This window comes from Arabidopsis thaliana, chromosome 4, assembly GCF_000001735.4.
Source record: "Arabidopsis thaliana chromosome 4, partial sequence".
In the NCBI taxonomy this organism is placed as follows: domain Eukaryota; kingdom Viridiplantae; phylum Streptophyta; class Magnoliopsida; order Brassicales; family Brassicaceae; genus Arabidopsis; species Arabidopsis thaliana.
The window spans coordinates 18,073,195-18,096,244 of record NC_003075.7 but is presented as its reverse complement, the minus strand read 5'-3'; the positions used below and the strand labels follow the sequence as shown (position 1 = coordinate 18,096,244).

The following is a 23,050-nucleotide window of genomic DNA, read 5'->3' as shown; positions in this document are numbered from 1 at the left end:
CTCTCTCTCTCTCTCTCTCTCTCTCTCTCTCTCTCTCTCTCTCTCTCTCACTGGTGTCTGTCTCACTAACTTCTTTCAATGGCGAACCCTAATTCTGTCGATTCGTCGCTCTGGTGGGATCCGTTTGACTCTCTTCTCACCGACCTCGAGAATGCATCTCTCTCCGATGACCTTCCTCAACCCATCGTAATATCTTTCTTCCTCTTCCTCTTCATATACGTATGCGATTTGGGTGTTTTCGTGGGGGATACTGGTGCTATTTTGGTCTGCTCTTTCAATTTCAGGCGAAGAAGTTGGAGGAGAATCACGCGTGGTTCGTTGGAACTCTGTCGATGTTCAAGCCACCGAGTGAGAAATCAAAAGAAGCTTTGAATTCGGATCTAGTCAAAATTAAGGAGCACCAGTTGGTGATAAAGCCCCAATTGAAAGATAAAGCGCTTCGAATCAGCTCTCATCTGGTTAGCTTCTTTTCCACTCTTCAATTTTCAATTGAACTCGAAAGAAAACTTTATCATCTATTTCAAAATAGTCTTCAATCAAGCATGTAGGCTTCATATATATGCTGTATTAGTGAAAATGATTATATAAGTAGAATGGATGTGGATTTCTGAATTTGTTTTCTGAAAATGATTATATAAGTAGAATGGATGTGGAGAAAAAAACTGACATGGTTCTGAATTTTTTTTCTGAATTTTTGAAATCTTGGCCAGAATCTAGATGAAATCCAATCATACATCCTCGTGGAAAGATCTATGGAGCAGGAATATGGAACAACTGACTCGGTAGCTCAAGAACTAACTCAAGAATTCATTGACATGGTTAGTAGCTTACGTGTCTCAGCTTCTTTTTGGAATTTTCAGTCTTCATTCTTGCATATAAATCAATGTTTTGTTGTATGGGTAGAATCTTGTGAAGGTGATGATCTATGAGTTAGAATTCACAAGTTTTTTTAAATATATTTGTTTCCTGTTTTTTGGTTAGAAGATTTCTTTTGAATATTCCGATTGTTGTTCATGATATAAATTCTTAGAAAGAACTCAAGAAATACTCTTTCAGTATGCTATCATTCTTTTTCTGTAATTTGTTACTTATGTATTATGGAGCTTTTCGCTATCATGGCCATATCAATAACATAAAAGGACCAGCTTTATCTACTTTTGATTCTCTATAGTAAGTTCTATAGCTCATTATAGTGTAAGCTCTGTAGCTCCTGTCCTACGTATATATTTGCCAATGACTTTATTATGTAAGCAGTTTTCAACCCTTTTCTCTTCAGCTTTCTTGCTAACACTTTTGCTGTCCTTCTATTCTAATGTTATTCTTGAAGATACTGCTTCAGTATTACATACAGCGCCAGTGCCTACTAAAGTGTACAAAGCGTATTCTCATACATGCATGTAAGTCGTTATTTTGTTGTTCCCTATTTTCCTAGTCTCTTCTAGTTTCTGATGTCTTAACAAATAGTTGCTGTTAATGAAAACAAAAGCTTATTTTCCGATGGTGGGGTTACGCTTCTAAAATTCCACCCACACTTTTGTCCATTTTTGTCTCGTTTTTCAACTGATTGTAGAATTTGTTCAGTATATGCGCCAAGAGAGGAAAGTTCAATTAAGGAAGAAGCTGTAAAGCTGATCTCAGATGGGCTTGAAAGACGACAATCATCCGTTCTTGAGGACCTTTTGTCCTCTTGTTTTCCAAAGAATATGGTATGTGCTCTGAGTTCTAGCCCTTCTTAACATCTCATTTGATCTTATTCTATGTAGGATCTTAAATTATACTGATGTTAAGGCACTGAGGAGGAGACACTAAGTTTCGGTCCAAATTTGATTTTCTCTAGTTTTGTTTTTGATAGGATGTCAATCTATTCACTTTGTGGGCGGAGGAGACGCTAATTGAAGATAATTTGATTTTGGATATTCTTTTCCTTATTTACAATGAATCATATTGCTCTTGTAATGGAGAAAGATGGAGAAAACTGTGTTCTTTCTACAAGGTATCTCGAGTCACTAGCCACATGCCTGAGACTGGTTCCGTTTTTTCTGTAACCAACCTTATTTACTTATAAGTGCTGTGTTGCAGGGGATTCTTTCAGGTTCATATAATTTTAGCAAGCTGGCTGTGTCAGTTGAAGCACAACATTCTGCATGTCGTGTTCAAATTCAGTTGCTGATGATTCTTATAGAAACATTGGATATGGAGAATCTGTTACAAATGGTTCACGACGGAGTACCTTTCAGGTTTGTTTAACTAATTAGCGAGGACACTGCACAAATAGTCTCAAACTTTCTTCAAATAGGATACAAAACCAGCAATTTGTCTTATCCTACTTTCTCCTGAATATCTGTCGATGTTGTCTAAAGGTTCTATATTTCTTATAAGGTCTGGCACTTGTGTCTTTTCCATTGTTGACGTTCAAGAGATGGATGCAACAATTTCAAGCCTTAACACTTCTGAAGTAAACGAAGCAGGACCTCTCGTCCTGGCATGGGCAGTATTCCTGTGTCTTATTTCATCTCTTCCTGGGAAGGAGGAAAGTCCTTTCCTGATGGTATGAAAGTGAGAATACTTCCATTACCTAGTCAGAGGACACATTGTTCATATATATGTATTTACTCTTACTTGATTACCAGGATATTGATCACGTGAGCTATGTTCATCAAGCCTTTGAGGCAGCATCCTTGAGCTATTTCCTTGAAATCCTTCAAAGTAATCTATTGAATGATTTCGATGTAAGTTACGAGATTAAAATTCTAGATACCGTGCTTAACTTTGTCTGTTTTCTTGAGATTGGCACTTATTTTTCTATCAAATAATGGTGTGAGATCTATTTCACCAATCCTCTGCAAATTTTATTCATGGTATCCTTCCCTATGCTGATTCTATCATTACTTTTCACTTTCCCAGGGACCAATTTCTGGTCATCGTAGTGTCGTGAGGACTTTTATTTCAGCATTTATTGCATCTTATGAGATCAATCTTCAGGTAAAACTCTATTATCTAGAGATGATAAATTATATAATTATGAAGTGTTTAAAAGTCTTAGTCATCTTTACATTTTTGGTAGCTGGAAGATGGCACCCTCGAGTTGATACTGGACATCCTCTCTAAGGTTTATCAAGGAGAGGTAAAAATCATATATGCATGTTGTCCCTAGCTTTTTCCTCTATGTTAGACATCCATAAATGCTCATTGTGTGCTTAATTATTCAGGAGTCCCTCTGTTGTCAGTTTTGGGATCGAAAAAGTTTTGTTGATGGCCCTATCCGGTGTCTCCTCTTTGATCTGGAGAGTGAATTTCCATTCAGAAGTGCTGAATTCATTCGCCTCTTGTCGTCCCTGAGTGAAGGAAGTTGGCCTGCTGAATGTGTGTAAGTATGAACTGGACAATATACTATCTGCGTTTATGTACTTTTATATGGAACTTTTCTATGTAGACGAGAGCAATGTTTTGCATTCATCAATCTAAGCTTCTTTTCTTGTCTCAGTACAGAATTTCTTATTTACTGGTTTCAAACCATCACCCTCCTGCAATCTGCTGTTCTTTTTTTTTGTGCAGATACAACTTTCTGGATAAATCAGTCGGGGTATCAACCTTATTTGATATTACTAGTGACTCTCCAGCGGATGATGCCTCTCAACTTGTTGAAACTTCCCGGCCGTTGCATATTCCAGGTCTCGAAGGTTTAGTTATTCCCAGTAATACTCGTGGGCGAATTCTGAGAGTAATCAGTGAAAATACTGTCCTTGTACGGTGGGAGGTAAGTGATCTCATCATTCTTTGAAAACCTTATTCATAGACTCCTCCAATGTTATATTTTTTATGGTCTTACTGATTCATGAAATACATTTTCCTTTCCAAGTATTCGCTATCCGGCATAATTGTGTTGATCATCCGTTTGGCCAATAAACTCTACATTGGTAACAATCGTGAAGCTTTTGTGACTCTGGAGCTACTTCGTCGGATGGTGACATTTAACAAGGTAACTGCATTGCTCCATTTTCATTTTTATCCAGGTTATGAAGTAGGGATTGCTTTAGTATTTGTACACCATGAAGTAGTCTATGGCTTTTCTGCCTTTGAATCAATTCTTCTCTGACCGTTCTCAAAATTTGAATGAAGGCTATGCATCCGTATTTTTACTTCTCTGACCAGGTTCTGTAATTTGATTTCAGGCCGTATGTTTCTCCTTACTGAATATCAGCCACTTCTTTTATGTTCAAGAATCTTATGTGAATGGGAAGATGGAAAGTGATGTGAGGTGAAGTATTTGCATTTTTATTTCTTTCTTACATGCTCTCTTCCGGAGTACTTGAACAGGGATTTTTTTGTTCCAGGGTGGTTGATATAATTTGTAATTCAGTCAGAAGCCTGACTTTTGACTCTGGCGGTGCCGCTGTGATGGCAATGGCTATTGATATCTTAGCTAAACTACTGCGATGGTAATTTTTGTTGTAATGCTTATTCTTTTGCTGTCTTGGTTATCAATTTTTTCTTCAGTATTTCTTTTCTAGCAAATGCGTGTCATAATATTACATGTCATGTGCAATGTCTTGTTATATGGTATAGTTTGGAATTCGGTATCACTTCTCTCTGGAACATTGATAGCTAATTTTATTTTACTCTTTGAGCAGTTCCCCGTCAAGTGTTGCTCCCATGGTCTTAAAGTCAAATATATTTGACATGACTTCATGTTCAGACGTCCCTGACAGTGGCTATAATATTTCATTGAGGTTGGCTCTTTTTTAAGTTTGTTCATTTTCAAATATATCCTACCCATAATTATATAATATACTCATTGAAGTTTACCACGCCTAGAAGATTTTAGTTTTTCTTCTTATTTAGAATCATCGGTTATCCATAAGGAAGTAATCTCTAACACATTGCCAACACTTGATATGCTTCTCCCAAAAAGACAAACTCTCACAAGAATGCTTCGTAGATCATCGACAAATCCTATTAATTACTAGGAACCATTCTATTGTTTGTAATGAGGCACATTGTCGAAAGTACTGTTTTAGTGTTTTCTTAGCTTTTATTTTGAGGAATATCTCTTTTTAGTAACAAGGCTTTAACAAGGCTTCTTAAAATTCTCATTTATTTTACTTCATCGTTTTGTGCATTCTCTGGCTGCATCTGACCTTTTTTTTACTCTTTCCGCTGTTTTTTTTTTAAAAAGCGGTTCTTGGTCTCTCTCTGGGAAACTTGCAAAGATGATCTTGATTGACTGCGAGAAGAATGATACCAGCTGCCCATTGGTCATATCAGGCAAGTCTGCGGCAGAATTCTGTTTAGTGCGAAATCTAAATCAACTGTGGGCTCACAGTTCTTGGATATGTCTTGACTCTCTATATATTGTATAATGTGATTTGTTTTATCCCTTGCAGTTCTGGAATTTACCATGCAACTTGTGGAGGGGGGACTAGAGAATGATGTAGTTTTTGCTCTAGTTGTTTTCTCGTTGCAGTATATTCTTGCTAGCCATGAGTATTGGAAATACAATCATGGAAATATGCGTTGGAAAGTGACACTAAAAGTATGTCTTAATTATTAGCTATACCTTTTTCTGTTCGAAAATATGCGTTGGATGTGTCTTGCTTTTTTTTAATATGTCTTTTTTGTTCTTTTCCTCCGTTCCTGCAGGTCATCGAGTTGATGAAAACGTGTCTCAGATTCAGTAAATTCTCCACAAAGCTGAGGGATGTTCTCCTTGATATTTTACTGAACGATGCCTCTGTTCACAGTGCTCTTTTCAGAATAATTTGTACGACTACGCAAAATTTAGAGGTTTGTATATATACTGGAATAGTTCTTCTACTTTCCTATGGGTCTGATGTGCTTTAATTGATTTACTGATATGTTTCATTGTAAAAGAACCTTTGTTCGAGCCGTTTTATTGAACCAGCAGAGATTGAAGGATGGCAACTTGCTATAGTCTCTGTTTTGGATGTTTTGAACGTCATACTCTCCCAATTTTCTGAGGTAAAAGCGTTGTCTTACCTCTGACCTTCTTGAAAGCTTTTGCAAGTACATGATACATCACAATGATCACTATTTCCCATTGAATTGTTTTTCAAAATAATTGATTAATCTCTTAAATTTTGCATACAAAATGCAAACACACATCGAATATTGCTTTGGCTAGCGATTTTTTGAACACTTTTTTCTCTCACTTAAATATGTGGGTGGTCATACACGATTTCCTTCCAGGCATTCTGGAATTTGATAGTTTGCTATAAGTTGTTGCAGAGTACACATTCTGGTCTTCCTGTGTTTCATCAAGCCATGCTGTCATCTACAACAAAACCAATCTCAGTTGTTGCAGCTATCACATCACTGATTTCTTACTTCCGCAATCCTGTATGGACTTTCATCCAAATTCGTAGAAGTTGATGCTTTGACCAATCACATGTCTAAAAATCAAATATTTCCTGCAGACTATACAGGTTTGTGCTGCTCAAGTGCTGTCAAAGTTATTTGCCTTGGCAGAATCATCACAACTCTATATAATAAGCAATGCAGGCTTTGGTCTAGACAATAAACAGGTTAGTATGATATCTTTCTTATCCGTTATCTATTATGTTCATGTAGTATATTCTGCTGTCTATATGTAAGGATCAATGATAGTTTTCTATTTAGATTACAGATTTAAGAAATTCGGTTACCCAGATCGTACTTGATCTATCGGGACAAAATGAGCATCTAGTCGTTGCCACCTTGAAACTACTAACTGTTGCGGCAAGATTTCAGGTTGCTTCCCATTCTTTGATTTTCTTGTCACAGGCTTTCAGGGTTATTTAAATTGCTTTTTGTGCTACGCAATTTTTCTTCTTGAAATCATTTAGATTCTCCAGTTTCATCATACTGAAAAGTTGTTTCATTATTATCTTTTTTCTTCAGCCTGCTCTTTTAGTGGCCATATTTGATTCAGACGAAGACTCAGATTCTAGCAACGTAAAACAGTCGCGCAAAGATGCCTCCTCAATTCCTGACTGGGCTTGTAAATCTCGCTTACTGCACACTATCCTGCAATATGTAGAGAGAGCAACCGATTTTGTCGATAGGTACTTCGAAGGCTAATTTTGTTTCGATCTGTCTTCTAATTACACTGAATTTCTGTATGAGATCTTCTAGATGGCCTGTAATATTTACGTGATGGTTTCATCTTTTCCAGACACACAGATATATTACTGGGTTTACTTGATTTCCTGAAAACCCTTTGGCAAGAGGCTGGCCAATACGCAAATATGCTGGAACCGTTTAAGGCGTCAAAAAAGTTGTGGCAGGAATTTTCCGACATTATATCACAGGCTTCTAAGATAAAAGATTCGACGGTTGGAAGTTTAGGCAAGGAAGAAATCTCGAAATTGTTAGTGAAATATCAGTGTCAGGCTTCTGTTTTGGAAATTATGGCTTGCAACATGTTTTTGTACAAGAAGTTGCTGTTTGCGGAGTCACTTAAAAAGCCATGTGTGGAGACTAAAAAGACAGCAAGTAATGGAGTATCTCCACCCAAATTAACTTGGACAGCTGATTCAGATCCCAAGGATATCTTTTCAAAATGGTGTGACATATCTGTTTTGGATGGCATTATCCAGTCAGTTTCTTCCTTAGATGGTGAAAGTGAAATAAACTTCCAAGCAAAGGCACGTATTTCTTTGAACTGGACTTCTTATTGAACTATGTTCATTGAGATTTATGTGGCGTTCATTTGTAGTACTTATAAAGCACAATCAGTAGAGTTTCACCACGCTTTACACCTTTTGCTTAGGTGCCTCCATATTTCAGAAATAGTAATTAGAAGTTTTAAATGTTTCTCATTTTCTGCATTGATAGGTTGCTGCCGTTTTACTTATTGTGCATTTGATTGTGAAACTGGAAACATCTGGCGCAGGAGCATTGTCTATGGTTTTAGTTGAGAAGATCAAACTCATATCAGAAACTGTAAGTTCCTCTCTTTTGGATCGATCTATATCTTTGGTCTTTTCAATACACCTTTCAAGGCCTTGTCATATCTGAATCTGTTGCTTGTTTAACAATATGCTGACAGCTTTGTGCTCAACCTGCTTTTTCTGAGTTGTTGGCGCAATATTCAAAACTTGGTTATAGGTAAGACCATTATTTCTTACATTTTTGCTTTTCCAGCATTTCTTTGCTAATTTTCAAATTCAGTAGCACATTTATCTTTCTTAAATCTACAGTCGGCAGTGCTTCTCCTTAATCTTTAATTATTCGTTCTCATGTTATTCAAAAGGTTTACCACTGTTTCACATTTTGCTTACAATCTATTGGGTTCTATTTCTAGTGGAGGAAAGGAGTTGATGCCTATGATTTTCAGCGATCTATACTGTCATCTTCAAGGAAAACTTGAGGGTCGTGATATCCCAACTGGTCCTTTCAAAGAGCTTTTCCAGTTTCTAGTGGAGACGAGCTTTTGGGAGAAATATAAACAGAAAACTAATAAGGATGTAAATATGGCTTTGGGGGACTGTTTGTTTGACACTCAGCAAATACAGACTGAATTAGGTATTGATATTTGGGATTTCTCTGAGTGGAAGACATCTAAAACAACGGCAGAGGAAATGTTGAACTACATGCAGAGAGCAAACTCGATGGTTTTACTCTCAACTTCGCAGCTCTCTGTTTTGCATGCATTGATTTCCGTCTTGATACTTTATGAGGATAATGTAAGTTTCTCTGTTTTAATTAGCTTTTCTGAGTTTATCCCATCATAATACATTTATGGGCTAGATTGTTTTTCCTCATTTAACGTTTTAGCTAATAGCTGACTCAAACATACTAGACTATTGGAGTACATAGGCCGGTTTAGATTAATTCTATTTGTTCGGTTTAGTATTGGTTAGATCTTATACCACACTTGTATATAACAGAGTAATTGTACAGTGTAATCATTAAGATGAATGAGAAAGTTCTAATGATTACACTGTACAATTACTCTGTTATATACAAGTGTGGTATAAGATCTAACCAATACTAAACCGAACAAATAGAATTAATCTAAACTGGCCTATGTACTCCAATATAGACGGTAGAAATGTTGTATGTCCCACTTTTGGGATCTTAATTTAAGATTTCGGTACATCTAAATGCTACACCTTATGTGCAGTCTCTTGAAGAAAGTGCAGCTGCGGAAAGGAAAATCCCTTCTCGAGTCACTCTTTTAAGCATTGATAAAGTATGCCGAAAATTTTGCACCACGGTTGATTCACTTGCCTCTCTCTGGGATGCACCCAAGATTGTGTTTGATATTCTTACAGCACAGGCAGACTTGCTATCCCGCCTATTGAAATCCGCAAAGAAAAATCTTTCATTATCTGTATGTGCACTTGTCCTGAGAAATGTTGGGCCTGGCCTCAAGATCCTTGGTAGTTTGAGGCATTCAAATGCTATATTGAAGAAGACGATAAACCTCCTGCTTGAGGTGCTGCTCCTGGTTGTGGGTTTTGGTTCAGACAACTCAAACTCGAGTGGGATGGGACATATGGTGCTAGCCAAAGATTTTGCAGAAATATCTGATGCTACAATTGGATTATTACCCCTTCTCTGCAACTTCATGGGGAATCCCGAGTACTTGACTCTCTGCCTGACCACAGTAGACTTGATTCTCAGGAATTTTTTGACGCCAGAGACATGGTTCCCTATTATACAGAGTCAACTCCGCTTGCAGCATGTTATTCTACAGCTTCAGGATAAGAAATCCACAACATCCGTTTCAGCAATACTAAAATTTTTCTTAACTATTGCTCAAGTTCATGGCGGTGCTCAGATGCTTCTAAATTCTGGATTTTTCTCGACTTTAAGAGCTTTGTTAATGGAGTTTCCGGATGGAATGTCTACTTTGGTATCTGACAATGAAAAGGGCTCGCTGCTAGAAAAGACAGAAAAAACTCAGCATATCTGGGGAATCGGTTTGGCTGTGGTTACTGCCATGGTTCATTCTCTAGGATCTGTTTCTGCAGGGGCTGATATTGTGGAGAGTGTCATATCTTACTTTTTCTTGGAGAAAGGTTACATGATCTCATACTATCTCGCTGCACCAGATTTCCCTTCTGATGATCGTGACAAAGTGAGGCTACGAAGTCAACGGACGTGGACTTCCCTTGCTTATCTGAGAGTAACCGAGCATACTCTCCTTCTGCTGTGTGCATTAGCTAGCCATTGGAGATCATGGGTTAAAATTATGAAGGATATGGATTCTCCATTAAGAGAAATGACAATACATCTCTTGGCCTTTATCAGCAAAGGCGCTCAACGGCTTAGAGAGTCTCAGAGCCACATATCTCATCTGTTATGCCCTCCAGTAGCGAAAGAAGAGTTTGATTCCTGCAAAAGACCGTCTTTCATCAATACCAAACACGGATGGTTTTCGCTAGCACCTTTAGTTTGTGTTGGGAAACCCAAGATCACTGCAGTATCTATCTCGACTGCTCTAGTTGTTAGGGGAGACACAACAGAACATCCTGGGTCTGTTCCTCAATCGCAATTTTCAGACTCAGTTGCGATACAGATATATAGAGTGGCTTCTCTATTGTTGAAATTTCTGTGCTTACAAGCAGAGGGTGTTGTTACGAGGGCAGAGGAAGTGGGATATGTCGATATTGCTCATTTCCCTGAGCTTCCAGAGCCGGAGATTTTACATGGTCTACAGGTACGTTAATTCGAGACCAAGAACGGTTACTGGTTTCTATTTTTTTTTTTTTTTTTTTTTTTTTTTTTAATCATCCTCTCTTTGCTTGGTACTACAATGTGTATATTAAAATGCAGGACCAAGCGACGGCGATAGTCGCTGAGCTATGTGATAATTACAAATCCAAAGAGATTCCAGATGAAGTAAAGAAGTTGTGCCTTATGCTGATCCAAACGACAGAGATGTCGTTATACTTGGAACTCTGTGTAGTTCAGGTTTGCAGGATCCATCCTGTATTTGGGCGTGTGGATAACTTCTCCAAAGACTTGAAAAAACTAGTGAAAGGTAACAAGTGTTTCTTCCATAGTAATATTGACAAGACTATTTTGGGATTTGGTGCCTTTTTTAAAATACGATTTAGTTGCAAGGAAAAAGTGAAAACGGTTTCGTAACATTGCTGCTTCTTTTGTTTTGTCTCGATCAGCTGCTGAGGTGCATACCTACTTAGAACCGTCCATAGATTCACTGAAGAAAATAGCTGCGTTTCTGTATCCTGGATCACTTTAGAAACAAAACAAACATGAGGACCATGCTTGAATGTGGTACGTATGTATTAGATTCCTTCCTTGATGAGTGATTAAACCGGCTATTGTACCATTGGTATATGTTAGTCATATAATAGTATTATTCTCTTTATTTCATATCATAGCTTTAAAAAAATGTTCGGCTCATGCTGTCCACTCCTTTTGGGCCGCTCGTTGCTTTCATTTTTTTAAATTGCTTACCTCTCAACAAATTCTTTTGATTGGTTCTCTCTCTGACTCTAGGCCGCAGAAAGTGCAGTTCCGAATAATTCTCACTCAACTAACTTTTGATAATCACTTATTCTAGATTATTCTGATTTTTGAATTCCCTCTACTCTTGAACACGTTTACTTACTATGAGGAAAAATTTAACCCTAAAAAGAAAACCACTCATTACAGCTAACATTTATGAGGGGTGGACTATTGCGCAAAGCATTGATAGTGTTAATTGAAAGTCATGCATATAGTATGCGTTACTACTAAAGTTTAACGGTTCAATTTTTTTGAATTTGAACTGACAGTAAATAAAATTAATTTTTAAGATTAAAAGACGTTGTTTTTAGCAAGTTGTTTAGAAATTGTGGGACACGTGTGGCACGTTGCTCCAGGAGGGGCATATGCCAAGTCTGAGATACTCCAACGCACTGACTGACTGACCCCTACTTAACCGGTGGTCAAACTCTTAACCTAACCACGGTTAAGATCTTAAAGCCGTTGAGATTTTCCCACATGTAATAATCTTGTTTATCTGTGAGATATTCGCCGCTTCCCCTTGGCCGGCTATAAATCGATAACCTCACCGATAAATCCTCTATTCATCATCCACAACAAACCTCTTCTTCAGTCTGATAGAGATCTCACGTTTCAAACAACAAGAATGGCGTTCCCTAAGGTATACTTCGACATGACCATCGACGGCCAGCCCGCGGGAAGGATCGTGATGGAGCTGTACACCGATAAGACTCCCAGGACTGCCGAGAATTTCAGAGCTCTCTGCACCGGAGAGAAAGGTGTTGGCGGTACCGGAAAACCCCTTCACTTCAAGGGATCTAAGTTTCACCGTGTGATCCCTAACTTCATGTGCCAGGGAGGAGATTTCACCGCCGGGAACGGAACAGGCGGTGAGTCGATCTACGGGAGCAAGTTCGAGGACGAGAATTTCGAGAGGAAGCACACCGGACCGGGGATCCTGTCGATGGCGAACGCCGGTGCAAACACGAACGGATCTCAGTTCTTCATCTGCACCGTGAAGACCGATTGGCTTGATGGGAAGCACGTGGTGTTTGGGCAGGTCGTGGAAGGCTTAGACGTGGTAAAGGCCATCGAGAAGGTTGGATCATCATCTGGAAAGCCGACGAAGCCTGTGGTTGTTGCCGATTGTGGTCAGCTCTCTTAGGATCTTCCTATCATCATCCTTAATTTAGCATCATCGTCGTCATTGTGGTGTCTCTTTATGCTTTTGCTTTTGTTATGGAGTCTTTTTAAAATTTGTAGTCATAAGTTTGGTGTGTGTTCTCATGGGAACATATATAAACTTGCCCCTTTAATATTAACTACCAGAAATAAGGAATGAGCACTCTTTTATCATATCTAATTTACGTTACCAAATTTCATCTTTGTTATCTGCATTTCCGTTGGAACAGATAAAAATACTTGGTCGAGTTTTTGTTCACCTATCTAATTAATGGTGGACGACGTTATGATCCACGTTGACGCAGAGGGGCTACACCACCACAAGGTCTTGGTCTAAAAAAGTAACACACGTGATTCTGCAGAGAAGCAAATTAGAAAACCCAATTAATGGCAATAATAATAAACAATACCAGTGGGCCTATTTTTTTGTTTAAATCACGGGTTTGTCGATAAGATCAACTTTAGTGGGCCTTCAAATATAATTGCCTTCGTACTCACTATTATATGAAAACGAAAATTTTCCACCTGAAGGCCGGCCCATCAAATCAGGCCCCAAACCAGTTTTAAAATCCACACGATTTTTCTGGAGACTGTGATGAATGATTGATGACATACCAATTACCAAATCAAATAAATGTTTCAGAGAAGACTGAATCTCATATTTATATGCAGCCAGCAGGGACGCATATGCCTTTAATTACGATTTCAGAATAAAATAATTGTGAGGGAAGCCAATACGTGTGAAAGCCAAAAATGAAAATAGTATAGCTGCTGTGATTTATTTGCTTGCTAACACAAATTTCATTTTTTGGAAGATTTCACGTTTGTGTACTCAGTTTTCGTAGAATATAAAAAACTCATCTTACAACTATAAATAAACAAGGATTAAAGATTTGATTAACAACAGAAATGAAGAAGCGGACGGATGGCTACTGGCTAATATAAGAAGGTGGTCCGCGAAGCAGCAGATTTATATTATATTTTAATAGTTTCCGACAAAAGACGACGAAATCTCTCATGAGCTGTCGTCTCTGGAGAGGAGGAATGGGGGCTTTCTCTTTCTCTCTCTCTCTCTCCCCCCATTTGAATTATTTCACCACGACTCCAAAAATCCTGCGATTCTCATTCCTTCTTCCTGTTTCCGTAGCGGGGATTTTGTGATCATCAATATCAAAAACAATCAGATTTCTTCTACCAAACGATTAATTGCCTTTTGGGATACGATTCAGGGCTTCTTTTGGGGCCTCTGTTTGATTTAACACCTTGTTTGCTGCAAACCAAGATAGCAAAGGAAACGATGGTGTCGGACAATGAGATGGGTCTGGTATTAGCTGTGTCGTCGAGCGTCTTCATAGGTTCCAGCTTCATTTTGAAGAAGAAAGGTCTCAAGCGCGCTGCTGCTAATGGCACCCGCGCTGGTTCGTTTCCCCGCTTGCTTTTTTTTTAGAATCCAATTCCATGCTCCTAAATTTACTTTCTGCTTTAATTATTAGATAGATATTGAACAACCCATCTGCTCGATCAGGGTTTAGCTGTCTGAATTGGAAGAATTCATTTTCTATAGACATTGAAATGAATCCATGTTGACACATTTTCTTAATAGCAGATGATCCATCAGCAATAGATTTCTTATCCACTATGTTTTGTTTCACCTTTTGGTTCTGTGCCTTTCTGCTATCATTTGTTTGAGAATATTTGCATGTCAAGAAATGGGAGTATGACTTGCTTGATGAATGGTGCAGGTTTCGGAGGTTATACATATTTGTTAGAGCCACTTTGGTGGGTAGGCTTGGTAACAAGTGAGTTCAAAAAAACCATCTTTTATTTTCCATATGACTCTTCCCATCTTAAAAACCATCGTTCTAAATGTGAGATTTTGTAACTCAGTGACTTTTGGAGAAATTGCTAACTTTGTGGCTTACGTTTATGCACCTGCTGTACTAGTCACTCCTCTTGGCGCATTAAGTATAATCATCAGGTTTGTACTGTATTGGCATCTTTTTGAGTGGTATTTCACCTTTTCTCTGACTAACCTTTTCATCTTTTGCCCTGATTGCTCCCTCCTAGTGCTGTTTTGGCACATTTCTTGTTAGACGAAAAACTTAGGAAAATGGGAGTTTGGGGATGTGTTTGTTGCATTGTGGGCTCAGTTATGATCGTCATACACGCACCTCAGGAGCAGACTCCCAATTCTGTAGAAGAAATCTGGAAACTAGCAATGCAACCAGGTTTTGCTTTTTCTACCTCTCTCTCTCTCTGTGTTTATGTTACTGATATAGACAATAACGTATATCCCTTCTCTTTTTTGTGTGAGACAGCTTTTCTAATTTACGTAGCCATATCAATGTCGATAGTCCTTGCTTTGATTCTCTACTGTGAACCTCTCTGCGGCCAAACCAACATTCTTGTGTATATCGGAATTTGTTCATTGATGGGTTCTCTCACAGTAAGCATCTCGGAATTTAGTGCTGAGCTCTATATCTTTTCCCATTTTTTGTTCTCTAAAGGTTTTAATTTCAAATAGGTTATGAGCATCAAGGCTGTAGGGATTGCCATAAAGTTAACATTTGAAGGGATAAACCAGATCTGGTATCCAGAGACTTGGTTTTTTGCCATGGTTGCAGCAATCTGTGTTGTTATGCAAATGATTTACCTCAACAAGGTAAGAAGAACCTGTGCATGTGTCTGTGTGATGTAGTGTTGAGCACACTTTGGCCAATGGTTAATAGTAGTCATATGTTTTGTTTTGTCAGGCGCTGGACACATTCAACGCAGCAATTGTTTCTCCAATCTATTATGTGATGTTCACAACACTCACAATTGTCGCTAGTGCAATCATGTTCAAGGTAGAGAGATTTCAACAAACATTAAAGAGTAATGATCCTCGTGTTTCAAGATTGTCAAATGAATCACCTTTTTCTTAACAGGACTGGAATGGGCAAAACACAGACAGCATAGCCTCTGAGATTTGTGGATTCATCACAGTGCTTACAGGAACGGTTATACTCCATTCCACGAGAGAAGAGGAACAAGCTTCGCCACGACGAATGAGATGGCAGGATTCAGGGAAGAGCTTTGACGAAGAACATTTGACAAGTTTGTACAGTCCTGAATATTAGGAAGGTAACAAAGATTTAAACCTTGTGCTGAACGGAAGGATGTTGGGATCCGAATCAGAAGATCATCTAATTAATCTCTTAGTGGGGAAAAGAATGTAAACTAGCTTTCTGTATATACTTGATAGTTTTGTAACAGTCTTTTGTATACAAATTTGTCCACTGTTTGTTCATATTCATTTCTTTTTGAGCTCTTAGGACAGATTTGTTACCATATATAGATCATATAACATTGACTATTATTATTTTGATCCAACAACACTGTTTCCTTCTCCTTGTAGGTGAAGGAATGGAAAATATACTAAATAATAAAACCCTATTGATATGATGAATTCATAACCGTCCGATCAAAACCCAAAAAGATCTAACTATAAAAAGGAAATCGAGATTCGGTGAGCCATTCATTGTTTTTGATTCACACGAAGAGAAGAGAAGAAGAAGAAGAAGAAGCAGAAGAAGAGAAGAAGAGAAGAAGAATCCAATCATGGCGGCTGCTGTATCATCTGTTTGGGCAAAGCCTGGTGCTTGGGCTCTTGAAGCCGAGGAACATGAAGCTGAGCTCAAACAACAACCCTCTCCCACCAACCAGAAATCCTCTGCCGAAGATTCCTCCGATTTCCCTTCCTTAGCCGCTGCAGCGACCACCAAAACGAAGAAGAAGAAGGGCCAAACCATCTCTCTTGCTGAATTCGCTACCTACGGTACTGCTAAGGCAAAGCCGGCTCCACAGACGGAGCGTCTCACTCAGGCTGAGCTGGTCGCTCTTCCGACCGGTCCACGTGAACGCTCTGCTGAGGAGCTTGATAGATCTAAGCTTGGAGGTGGTTTCCGGAGCTATGGTGGTGGTCGTTATGGAGATGAGTCGTCCAGCTCGAGGTGGGGTTCGTCTAGGGTTTCGGAGGATGGGGAAAGGAGAGGCGGTGGATTCAACCGGGATAGGGAACCTAGCAGGGATTCGGGTCCGTCGCGTGCGGATGAGGATGATAACTGGGCCGCCGCCAAGAAACCAATTAGCGGAAACGGATTCGAGAGAAGAGAGAGAGGCAGCGGCGGAGGATTCTTCGAATCTCAGTCTCAGTCCAAGGCTGATGAAGTCGATAGCTGGGTCTCCACTAAGCCATCGGAGCCCCGGAGATTCGTTTCTAGCAACGGCGGCGGCGGTGACAGATTTGAGAAAAGGGGAAGTTTTGAATCCTTGTCTAGAAACCGGGATTCTCAATACGGTGGTGGTGGTGGTTCTGAATCGGATACCTGGGGAAGAAGAAGAGAAGAAAGCGGTGCTGCTAATGGCTCGCCACCACCGAGCGGTGGTTCACGCCCAAGATTGGTGTTACAGCCACGTACACTTCCCGTGGCCGTTGTGGAGGTCGTGAAGCCGGAGAGTCCGGTCTTGGTCATTGTGGAGAAACCTAAAGGTGCTAATCCTTTTGGGAACGCAAGACCTAGAGAGGAAGTTCTGGCTGAGAAAGGCCAGGATTGGAAAGAGATTGACGAGAAGCTCGAGGCTGAAAAGCTTAAGGACATTGCTGCAGCCATGGAGAAGCCTAATGAGAAATCTACAGGGAAGATGGGCTTTGGTCTTGGCAATGGCCGTAAAGACGAGGAACGTATTGAAAGAAGTTGGAGGAAAAGGTATATATCTTCTTTGACTATAATAAAACTTGGTTGATTCGTTTCTTTAGTTTGCCTGCTTGTTTTCTGATTATACCATCTTAGTCGGGCAAAGTATTGATCTCTTACTGTCTGTGGAAATTATTGACATGGGTCTAAGAAATTGTGTATATTGTGGGAGATAGGGATTCATATATATGCTATAAACAGTGAGATTTTGGATGATCATTCATGTGTTATGGATCACTGCATTAGTATAGTAGTTAATATGTTAAATTTGGTGTTATTAGTTTTTCTCTACATTCATACATGGAAGTTGATGTCTTGAAGTGAAGCTGAAAGATTGGATCTCTCTTTCTGTTTTGTTTTTTTGATCTGGCATCCCATGTTTAGAGAGCTCTGTTTTTCTCTTTCTGCGTGATGGTAATGGGTTTTTTAGTTAGTGTTGTTGAGTATTGTGGGAAGTTGTAAATTTTGTAAGCATGTTTCTTACTCTTAAATTATTTTGTCTTTGAACATTGAAGCACGGAGCATTCTGAGGAGGATGCTCAAGAGGAGGAACCAGCTGTAGAAGGGGCAAAGAAGGAAGAGACTGAGGACAAACCGGCTGTAGAAGAGGCTAAGAAGGAAGAAACTGAGGGTGAACAGGCTGTAGAAGAGGCTAAGAAGGAAGAGACTGGTGGCGAACCGGCTGTAGAAGAGGCAAAGAAGGAAGAGACGGAGGACAAAATCTAAAGAGTCAAAAGGCATTTTTGTGGATTGTGATAGTTTGGGTTCTTGAAGTTTAGCTTCTGAGAATTTGTGTTGTTTAATTTGGATAAGTTAAGTTGTGTGGGGGAACTCTAGAGAAAATTTTGGTAGGGTCTTTTTTTTTATAATATCTCTCTGTCTCTTTTTTTTACCACATACTCTGTTGCAATTTTTAGGGTTTTGGGGTGTCTTTTATTTTTTACGAGTTGTACAATTTCATTATTGGTTTAAATCTGTCTTTGAATTTGGGAGCGTTTAGTTGATCAGTGATCAATGGTGCGTAGAGAGAGTGATGTTTGTTATTAAGAGCCCAATTGGCCCAACTTAACCCGACCCAGTATCAGATCTGGCCCGTATTCTATAATCTTCTTGATCGGTGCAGTCCACTTAAGATATATGTGGTGAGGAATAAATCCAACCTGTACAAACACACAGAATGTAGTGGGACGGGGAATATGATAATACCACGCGCTTTAGAGCTGGGAATATATTAAAATTGATCAAAAATAGGCATTTTGGCTGGACTATATAGCTTACCCATTTTGATAACACGCGCTCAACGCTCCTAAGGTGCGCGTGGTACATATCCTTACCTCGAATAAAGTTTATGCTAGTTATTTGGCAGAATCTCAAAGCTTTTTAGAATCATAATTTTCTAAAATAATTAAATCTCTTTACATGTTTTCAAAGTTGTCAAACACTATTACAATTTTGAACATATCATCAATATCAGACAGAAAATTTTCAAAGTTAATACCTGGATCATATGCATTTACTATTTTCTTTTTGTTATATAGAAAAATATCAAATAGATTTTCTAAATAATGACATATACCCTCTTTTTATAGGAGAAAATCTTTTTCCTGTAAACATTCCTAAAATTACAAGTGATCAAACTATATATATATATATATGTTCTAGATTCATTTGGATAGTAAACTTTCATATCAATTCCTTAAGTTTATAAATTATGAAGAGCACATTAATAATATTTTTCACACTCTGTTTGAGCATGGCCGTTATGGCGCGTCACGAATCCTACTATGGCAACACCAAACCGGCTAAACTGAATGAGGAGAAAGTGACACGTGTCAGATTTTATCTCCATGATACTCTCAGTGGCCAAAATCCTACCGCCGTTAGAATCGCACATGCAAATCTAACCGGTGGCTCAGCTTCGCCGGTAGGTTTTGGAAGCCTGTTTGTGATAGACGATCCGCTCACCGTCGGGCCGGAGAAACACTCGAAAGAGATCGGGAATGGTCAAGGGATGTATGTCTCCGGGTGCAAAGACTTGAGCAAATTCACGATCGTCATGTACGCTGATTTGGCTTTCACGGCAGGGAAGTTTAATGGAAGCTCGATCAGTATCTTCTCGAGGAATCCGGTGGCGGAAGAGGTCGGAGAGCGAGAAATCGCGATTGTTGGTGGCCGTGGGAAATTCAGAATGGCGAGAGGTTTTGTCAAAGTAAAAACAAATAAGATTGACATGAAGACTGGTGATGCTGTTCTCCGATATGATGCTACTGTTTATCATTATTAACCGATTCATATGTTCCGATTAAAACAATAAAAAGGCCAACTAAATCAATTATTCAGATCAAAACTGAATTTTGCATGATCAAGAGATCAAAATTGATTAATTATGTTGCAATCTTTCTTCTCAATTCCCAAAATCTATACTAGTAATCTCTTTTACATATCTTAGTTGTGTGGATCGTGATATTTGAGATAGTCTTACAAAAGACATGATAGGGCCTGTGAGTGTATATGATTGGTTTTCCATCGGATCCTATCCGAATTTTATCCAAAATATTAATTATCGATGCCTTGTTTAAATTTTAGGAACGACTTTTATTTCATAGAAAATTTGAATATGTGTCTTCCAAGAAATAAAAATCACGTTGTATTGATATCTTTCACGTCGGAAAATAGCCAGGCATTAGAAATTGACAAATAACAAACAGTGAAGACAGCTATACAACAAAAATGGACCTACCATACATTGTAAACCCACTCTCCCATCAATTACAACTCAACCACTCTTTCAATATATCTCAACTAATCAATCAGTTCACATTTATAACACTAAAATGTTCCCACAATAAAAATTGTAACAGTTAATCTTACATATTAAACGCTACTACTTTTTTTCTATGGTTTTTGTTAAGTTAAAAGTTGAAAGTTACTTCTAATTTGCGAATATGTCAACGGTGTTTTGAGAAAGTAGCGTAATTATTAAAAGATTAACGTATAATTCGTAACTTCTTCAAACCAATAATAAGTAAATAAAAAACAATCATAACGACTTATGAGTAAAGGTTTATTGATAAAGAAGGCATGGAACATTTTATAAACAAGAGAGAACAGAATTCAATATAGTGATCAGAGAAGAGAGAGCAAAGGGAAAGGGTTAATCCTCAGCAATGGGCTCTCACCTTTCCAAACAACTCGAGCGGCGAAAAGCCATCTCCACGGAGAAGAAAGCCCTCACCGATCTCGAGAAATCGTGCGGCTGCGAGTTTCCGGGGTGTGATTACATGCCTTCCGATCGTAAAAACTGGATGGCCGGCGTTGGACCTGAAAAGCTTCACATCAACAAGATCGTCTGGCCTGGGACGCACGACTCTGCCACCAACAAAATCGGTATCCGATTCGTGTCTCGTCCCTTTGCTAAGTGCCAATCTCTCTCCATCTATAACCAGCTCGTGGCGGGTACTCGAGTCCTTGACATTCGTGTCCAAGAAGATCGCCGTGTATGCCACGGTATCCTCAAGACTTATAGTGTCGACGTTGTCTTGGCCGATCTCAAACGGTTTCTATCCGAAACAGAGTCGGAGATTGTCATTCTTGAGATCAGAACAGAGTTTGGACACGAAGACCCACCGGAGTTTGATAAGTATCTTGTGGAACAGCTTGGAGAGCATCTGATTCACCAGGACGATCACGTGTTCTCCAAGACAGTCGCTGAGCTGCTTCCCAAGAGAGTGATCTGCGTTTGGAAACCGAGGAAATCGCCTCAGCCTAAGCATGGTGATCCTCTTTGGAGCGCTGGTTACCTTAAAGACAATTGGATCGATACAGATCTTCCATCGACCAAATTCGAGAGCAACATCAAGCATTTGAGCCAGCAGCAACCAGCTACTTCAAGGAAATTCTTTTACCGGGTGGAGAACACAGTGACGCCGCAGCCCGATAACCCAATAATGTGTGTAAAACCGGTGACTAAGAGGATACATTGCTACGCCAAGGTATTCATCATAGAGTGTGTAAAAAGAGGATGTGCTGATAAACTGCAGATATTCTCAACTGATTTCATAGATAATGAATTTGTTGATGCTTGCGTTGGGCTCACCTTTGCGAGAGCTGAAGGTAAGGCCTGAGGAATGAGCGTGTGGAGACAGACTTTGTGTATCTATTTTGAAGGAAAAGAATCAGAACATGGTTGATGTGTTTTAGGGTTGCTTGTGTATAAGAGAACATGTGAGTGTGTATTTGTATGTGTGTGTGATTTACGAGTGTATATTCCAATTCATTACAACTTATTTGAATCCTGATACAATTGCGAGATATCCAAACTCTTCATTACTATTAATTTCTGATACTTTTGCAGATGTTGTAGTTGATAGACAGGCAAAACAGAAGGAAGAAGTATACAGTTGATGGTAAAATCTAGTTTTAACAAGTGAAAGAGAGCTGCTAACCTGAGAGATGACTATATTTCTGCAGCAATGCCCCTTTTTATTACACACTACTGTGATCTTCAAGAACAAAAAGATAATAGAATCAGTTATGCTAGAATTCATATCAGTAGCTAATGACACAATGCATCTCTATAATTTCATTATTTGATTATATCTATAAACTGAGATGATGGAAACATGGTGCAAAATCCTAATAATTTGAGATTAGATTTCTTCTCAAGACTTGAAACACAAAAGAAGAAGAAGAAGAGCATTTGATCCACAAGAGTGATTGAGCCGAGCCAAATTATTCTCCCTGCTGAGATCGGCAGCGAGACCACTCTTCTAGACTCTAGACATGGGATGCAGAGAAACCAACTTTTTTTATTTAAACGGCTGCGTTTTAAGTCATGTTCTCAAATGATACCAGTTTTTTTTTTTTTTTTTTTTTTGCTAAGCACAAGTTTGATTTGTTGTTTGGCACTTTACGATAACATCATTTTACTCCTATACTTTCTCACGGTAAGTGATTAAGATAAAAACATGCACATTTTTCGAATTATAAGCTAAATTTAAAGGGATCTATTTTCTATCTCTCAATAATTTTTAAATTTTACTCATTTTCTATTTCTCTTATAAATTAATTACTTGGTAATTTAGTTTTGTAATCGATACTCAAAAATCGATATCCAACAAAGGACAATCTCTTTGCGGTCAATAGTCTTCTCAAATTACTTCATACAATTATCATACTGTTTGGTAAAATTTGTGAATCTGCCTCATAAAATGTACGTGGAAAGTGGAACAACAGTTAATGCTTATTTTGACCACAAGATTGAGAAAATTTTGAAAAGAGTATATTGACCAGTTGCTGACGTTGCATGTCATTCTTTAATGTTGTTGTTGACTGCAACAAAAAATAAAATACAACATACAAAGTAAAAAAATAAAAATAAATTAATTGATCTTTGTTTCTCTATTCCCCAGAGAGCTAGCTTTTCAGATCTAAAATCAGAATCTGACGGCTGATATCCCTCGTGAAAAACACCCCAACCGTCCAGATGCAACTGCTTGCTGGGCCAATGATCCATTCTCTTTCCCGAAATGGATTAATCAATTTAAGCCTTATCACATGCTGGCCCATTTTCTAACTCCTCTTTTCTTTTTTAACTTACTTTTCTTTCTTTTAATATTTTAGTTGCAGATTCATTTTCGAAATCAACGAAATTTATGTTTTTTTAATTTTCT

At 38.6% G+C, this 23,050-nt stretch overlaps 6 protein-coding genes and 1 non-coding gene across 8 annotated transcripts; 6 read left to right on the top strand and 1 right to left on the bottom strand.

Annotated features, from left to right (window-relative positions):
- Positions 1–26: 26 nt before the first annotated feature.
- On the top strand, positions 27–11,593 carry AT4G38760 (nucleoporin (DUF3414)). The gene is made up of 32 exons (NM_120036.6): positions 27–186; positions 285–458; positions 711–818; positions 1,328–1,397; positions 1,582–1,706; positions 1,853–1,993; positions 2,080–2,237; positions 2,380–2,548; positions 2,631–2,729; positions 2,905–2,982; positions 3,065–3,124; positions 3,210–3,367; positions 3,556–3,757; positions 3,860–3,979; positions 4,173–4,258; positions 4,335–4,439; positions 4,632–4,730; positions 5,177–5,265; positions 5,385–5,533; positions 5,641–5,784; positions 5,872–5,979; positions 6,247–6,357; positions 6,435–6,542; positions 6,637–6,747; positions 6,898–7,061; positions 7,172–7,643; positions 7,834–7,941; positions 8,048–8,106; positions 8,303–8,684; positions 9,125–10,666; positions 10,783–10,990; positions 11,130–11,593. Exons 1-32 carry the CDS (start codon positions 79–81, stop codon positions 11,210–11,212), a joined length of 5,898 nt encoding a protein of 1,965 aa, NP_195587.5. The 5' UTR covers positions 27–78; the 3' UTR covers positions 11,213–11,593.
- MIR8178 lies at positions 8,803–9,040 on the bottom strand. The gene has a single exon (NR_142302.1). It is a non-coding gene; the product is annotated as a microRNA ath-MIR8178 precursor (primary transcript).
- A 21-nt stretch (positions 11,594–11,614) lies between the features above and the next one.
- Positions 11,615–12,850, top strand: ROC1 (rotamase CYP 1). Its single transcript, NM_120034.2, has one exon — positions 11,994–12,850. The coding sequence runs from the start codon at positions 12,107–12,109 to the stop codon at positions 12,623–12,625; it is 519 nt and encodes a 172-aa protein (NP_195585.1). The 5' UTR covers positions 11,994–12,106; the 3' UTR covers positions 12,626–12,850.
- A 711-nt stretch (positions 12,851–13,561) lies between these two features.
- Positions 13,562–16,012, top strand: AT4G38730 (magnesium transporter, putative (DUF803)). Its single transcript, NM_120033.5, has 8 exons — positions 13,562–14,060; positions 14,385–14,441; positions 14,530–14,620; positions 14,710–14,870; positions 14,961–15,088; positions 15,167–15,304; positions 15,396–15,488; positions 15,570–16,012. Exons 1-8 carry the CDS (start codon positions 13,940–13,942, stop codon positions 15,759–15,761), a joined length of 981 nt encoding a protein of 326 aa, NP_195584.2. The 5' UTR covers positions 13,562–13,939; the 3' UTR covers positions 15,762–16,012.
- A 4-nt stretch (positions 16,013–16,016) lies between these two features.
- AT4G38710 (glycine-rich protein) lies at positions 16,017–18,455 on the top strand. Of its 2 annotated transcripts, NM_001204027.2 has the most exons (3): positions 16,162–17,390; positions 17,660–17,698; positions 17,894–18,439. In NM_001204027.2, the coding sequence occupies exons 1-3, from the start codon at positions 16,243–16,245 to the stop codon at positions 18,102–18,104; spliced, it is 1,398 nt and encodes a 465-aa protein (NP_001190956.1). In that variant the 5' UTR covers positions 16,162–16,242; the 3' UTR covers positions 18,105–18,439. The 2 variants fall into 2 exon arrangements, with proteins under 2 accessions (NP_195583.1, NP_001190956.1); NM_120032.4 differs by lacking the exon at positions 17,660–17,698 and having other exon boundaries at positions 16,017–17,390; positions 17,894–18,455.
- A 420-nt stretch (positions 18,456–18,875) lies between these two features.
- AT4G38700 (Disease resistance-responsive (dirigent-like protein) family protein) lies at positions 18,876–19,944 on the top strand. The gene has a single exon (NM_120031.3). The coding sequence runs from the start codon at positions 19,090–19,092 to the stop codon at positions 19,660–19,662; it is 573 nt and encodes a 190-aa protein (NP_195582.2). The 5' UTR covers positions 18,876–19,089; the 3' UTR covers positions 19,663–19,944.
- Positions 19,945–20,287: 343 nt separating this feature from the next.
- Positions 20,288–21,925, top strand: AT4G38690 (PLC-like phosphodiesterases superfamily protein). The gene has a single exon (NM_120030.4). It carries the CDS (start codon positions 20,546–20,548, stop codon positions 21,500–21,502), a length of 957 nt encoding a protein of 318 aa, NP_195581.1. The 5' UTR covers positions 20,288–20,545; the 3' UTR covers positions 21,503–21,925.
- The last annotated feature ends 1,125 nt before the right edge of the window (positions 21,926–23,050 follow it).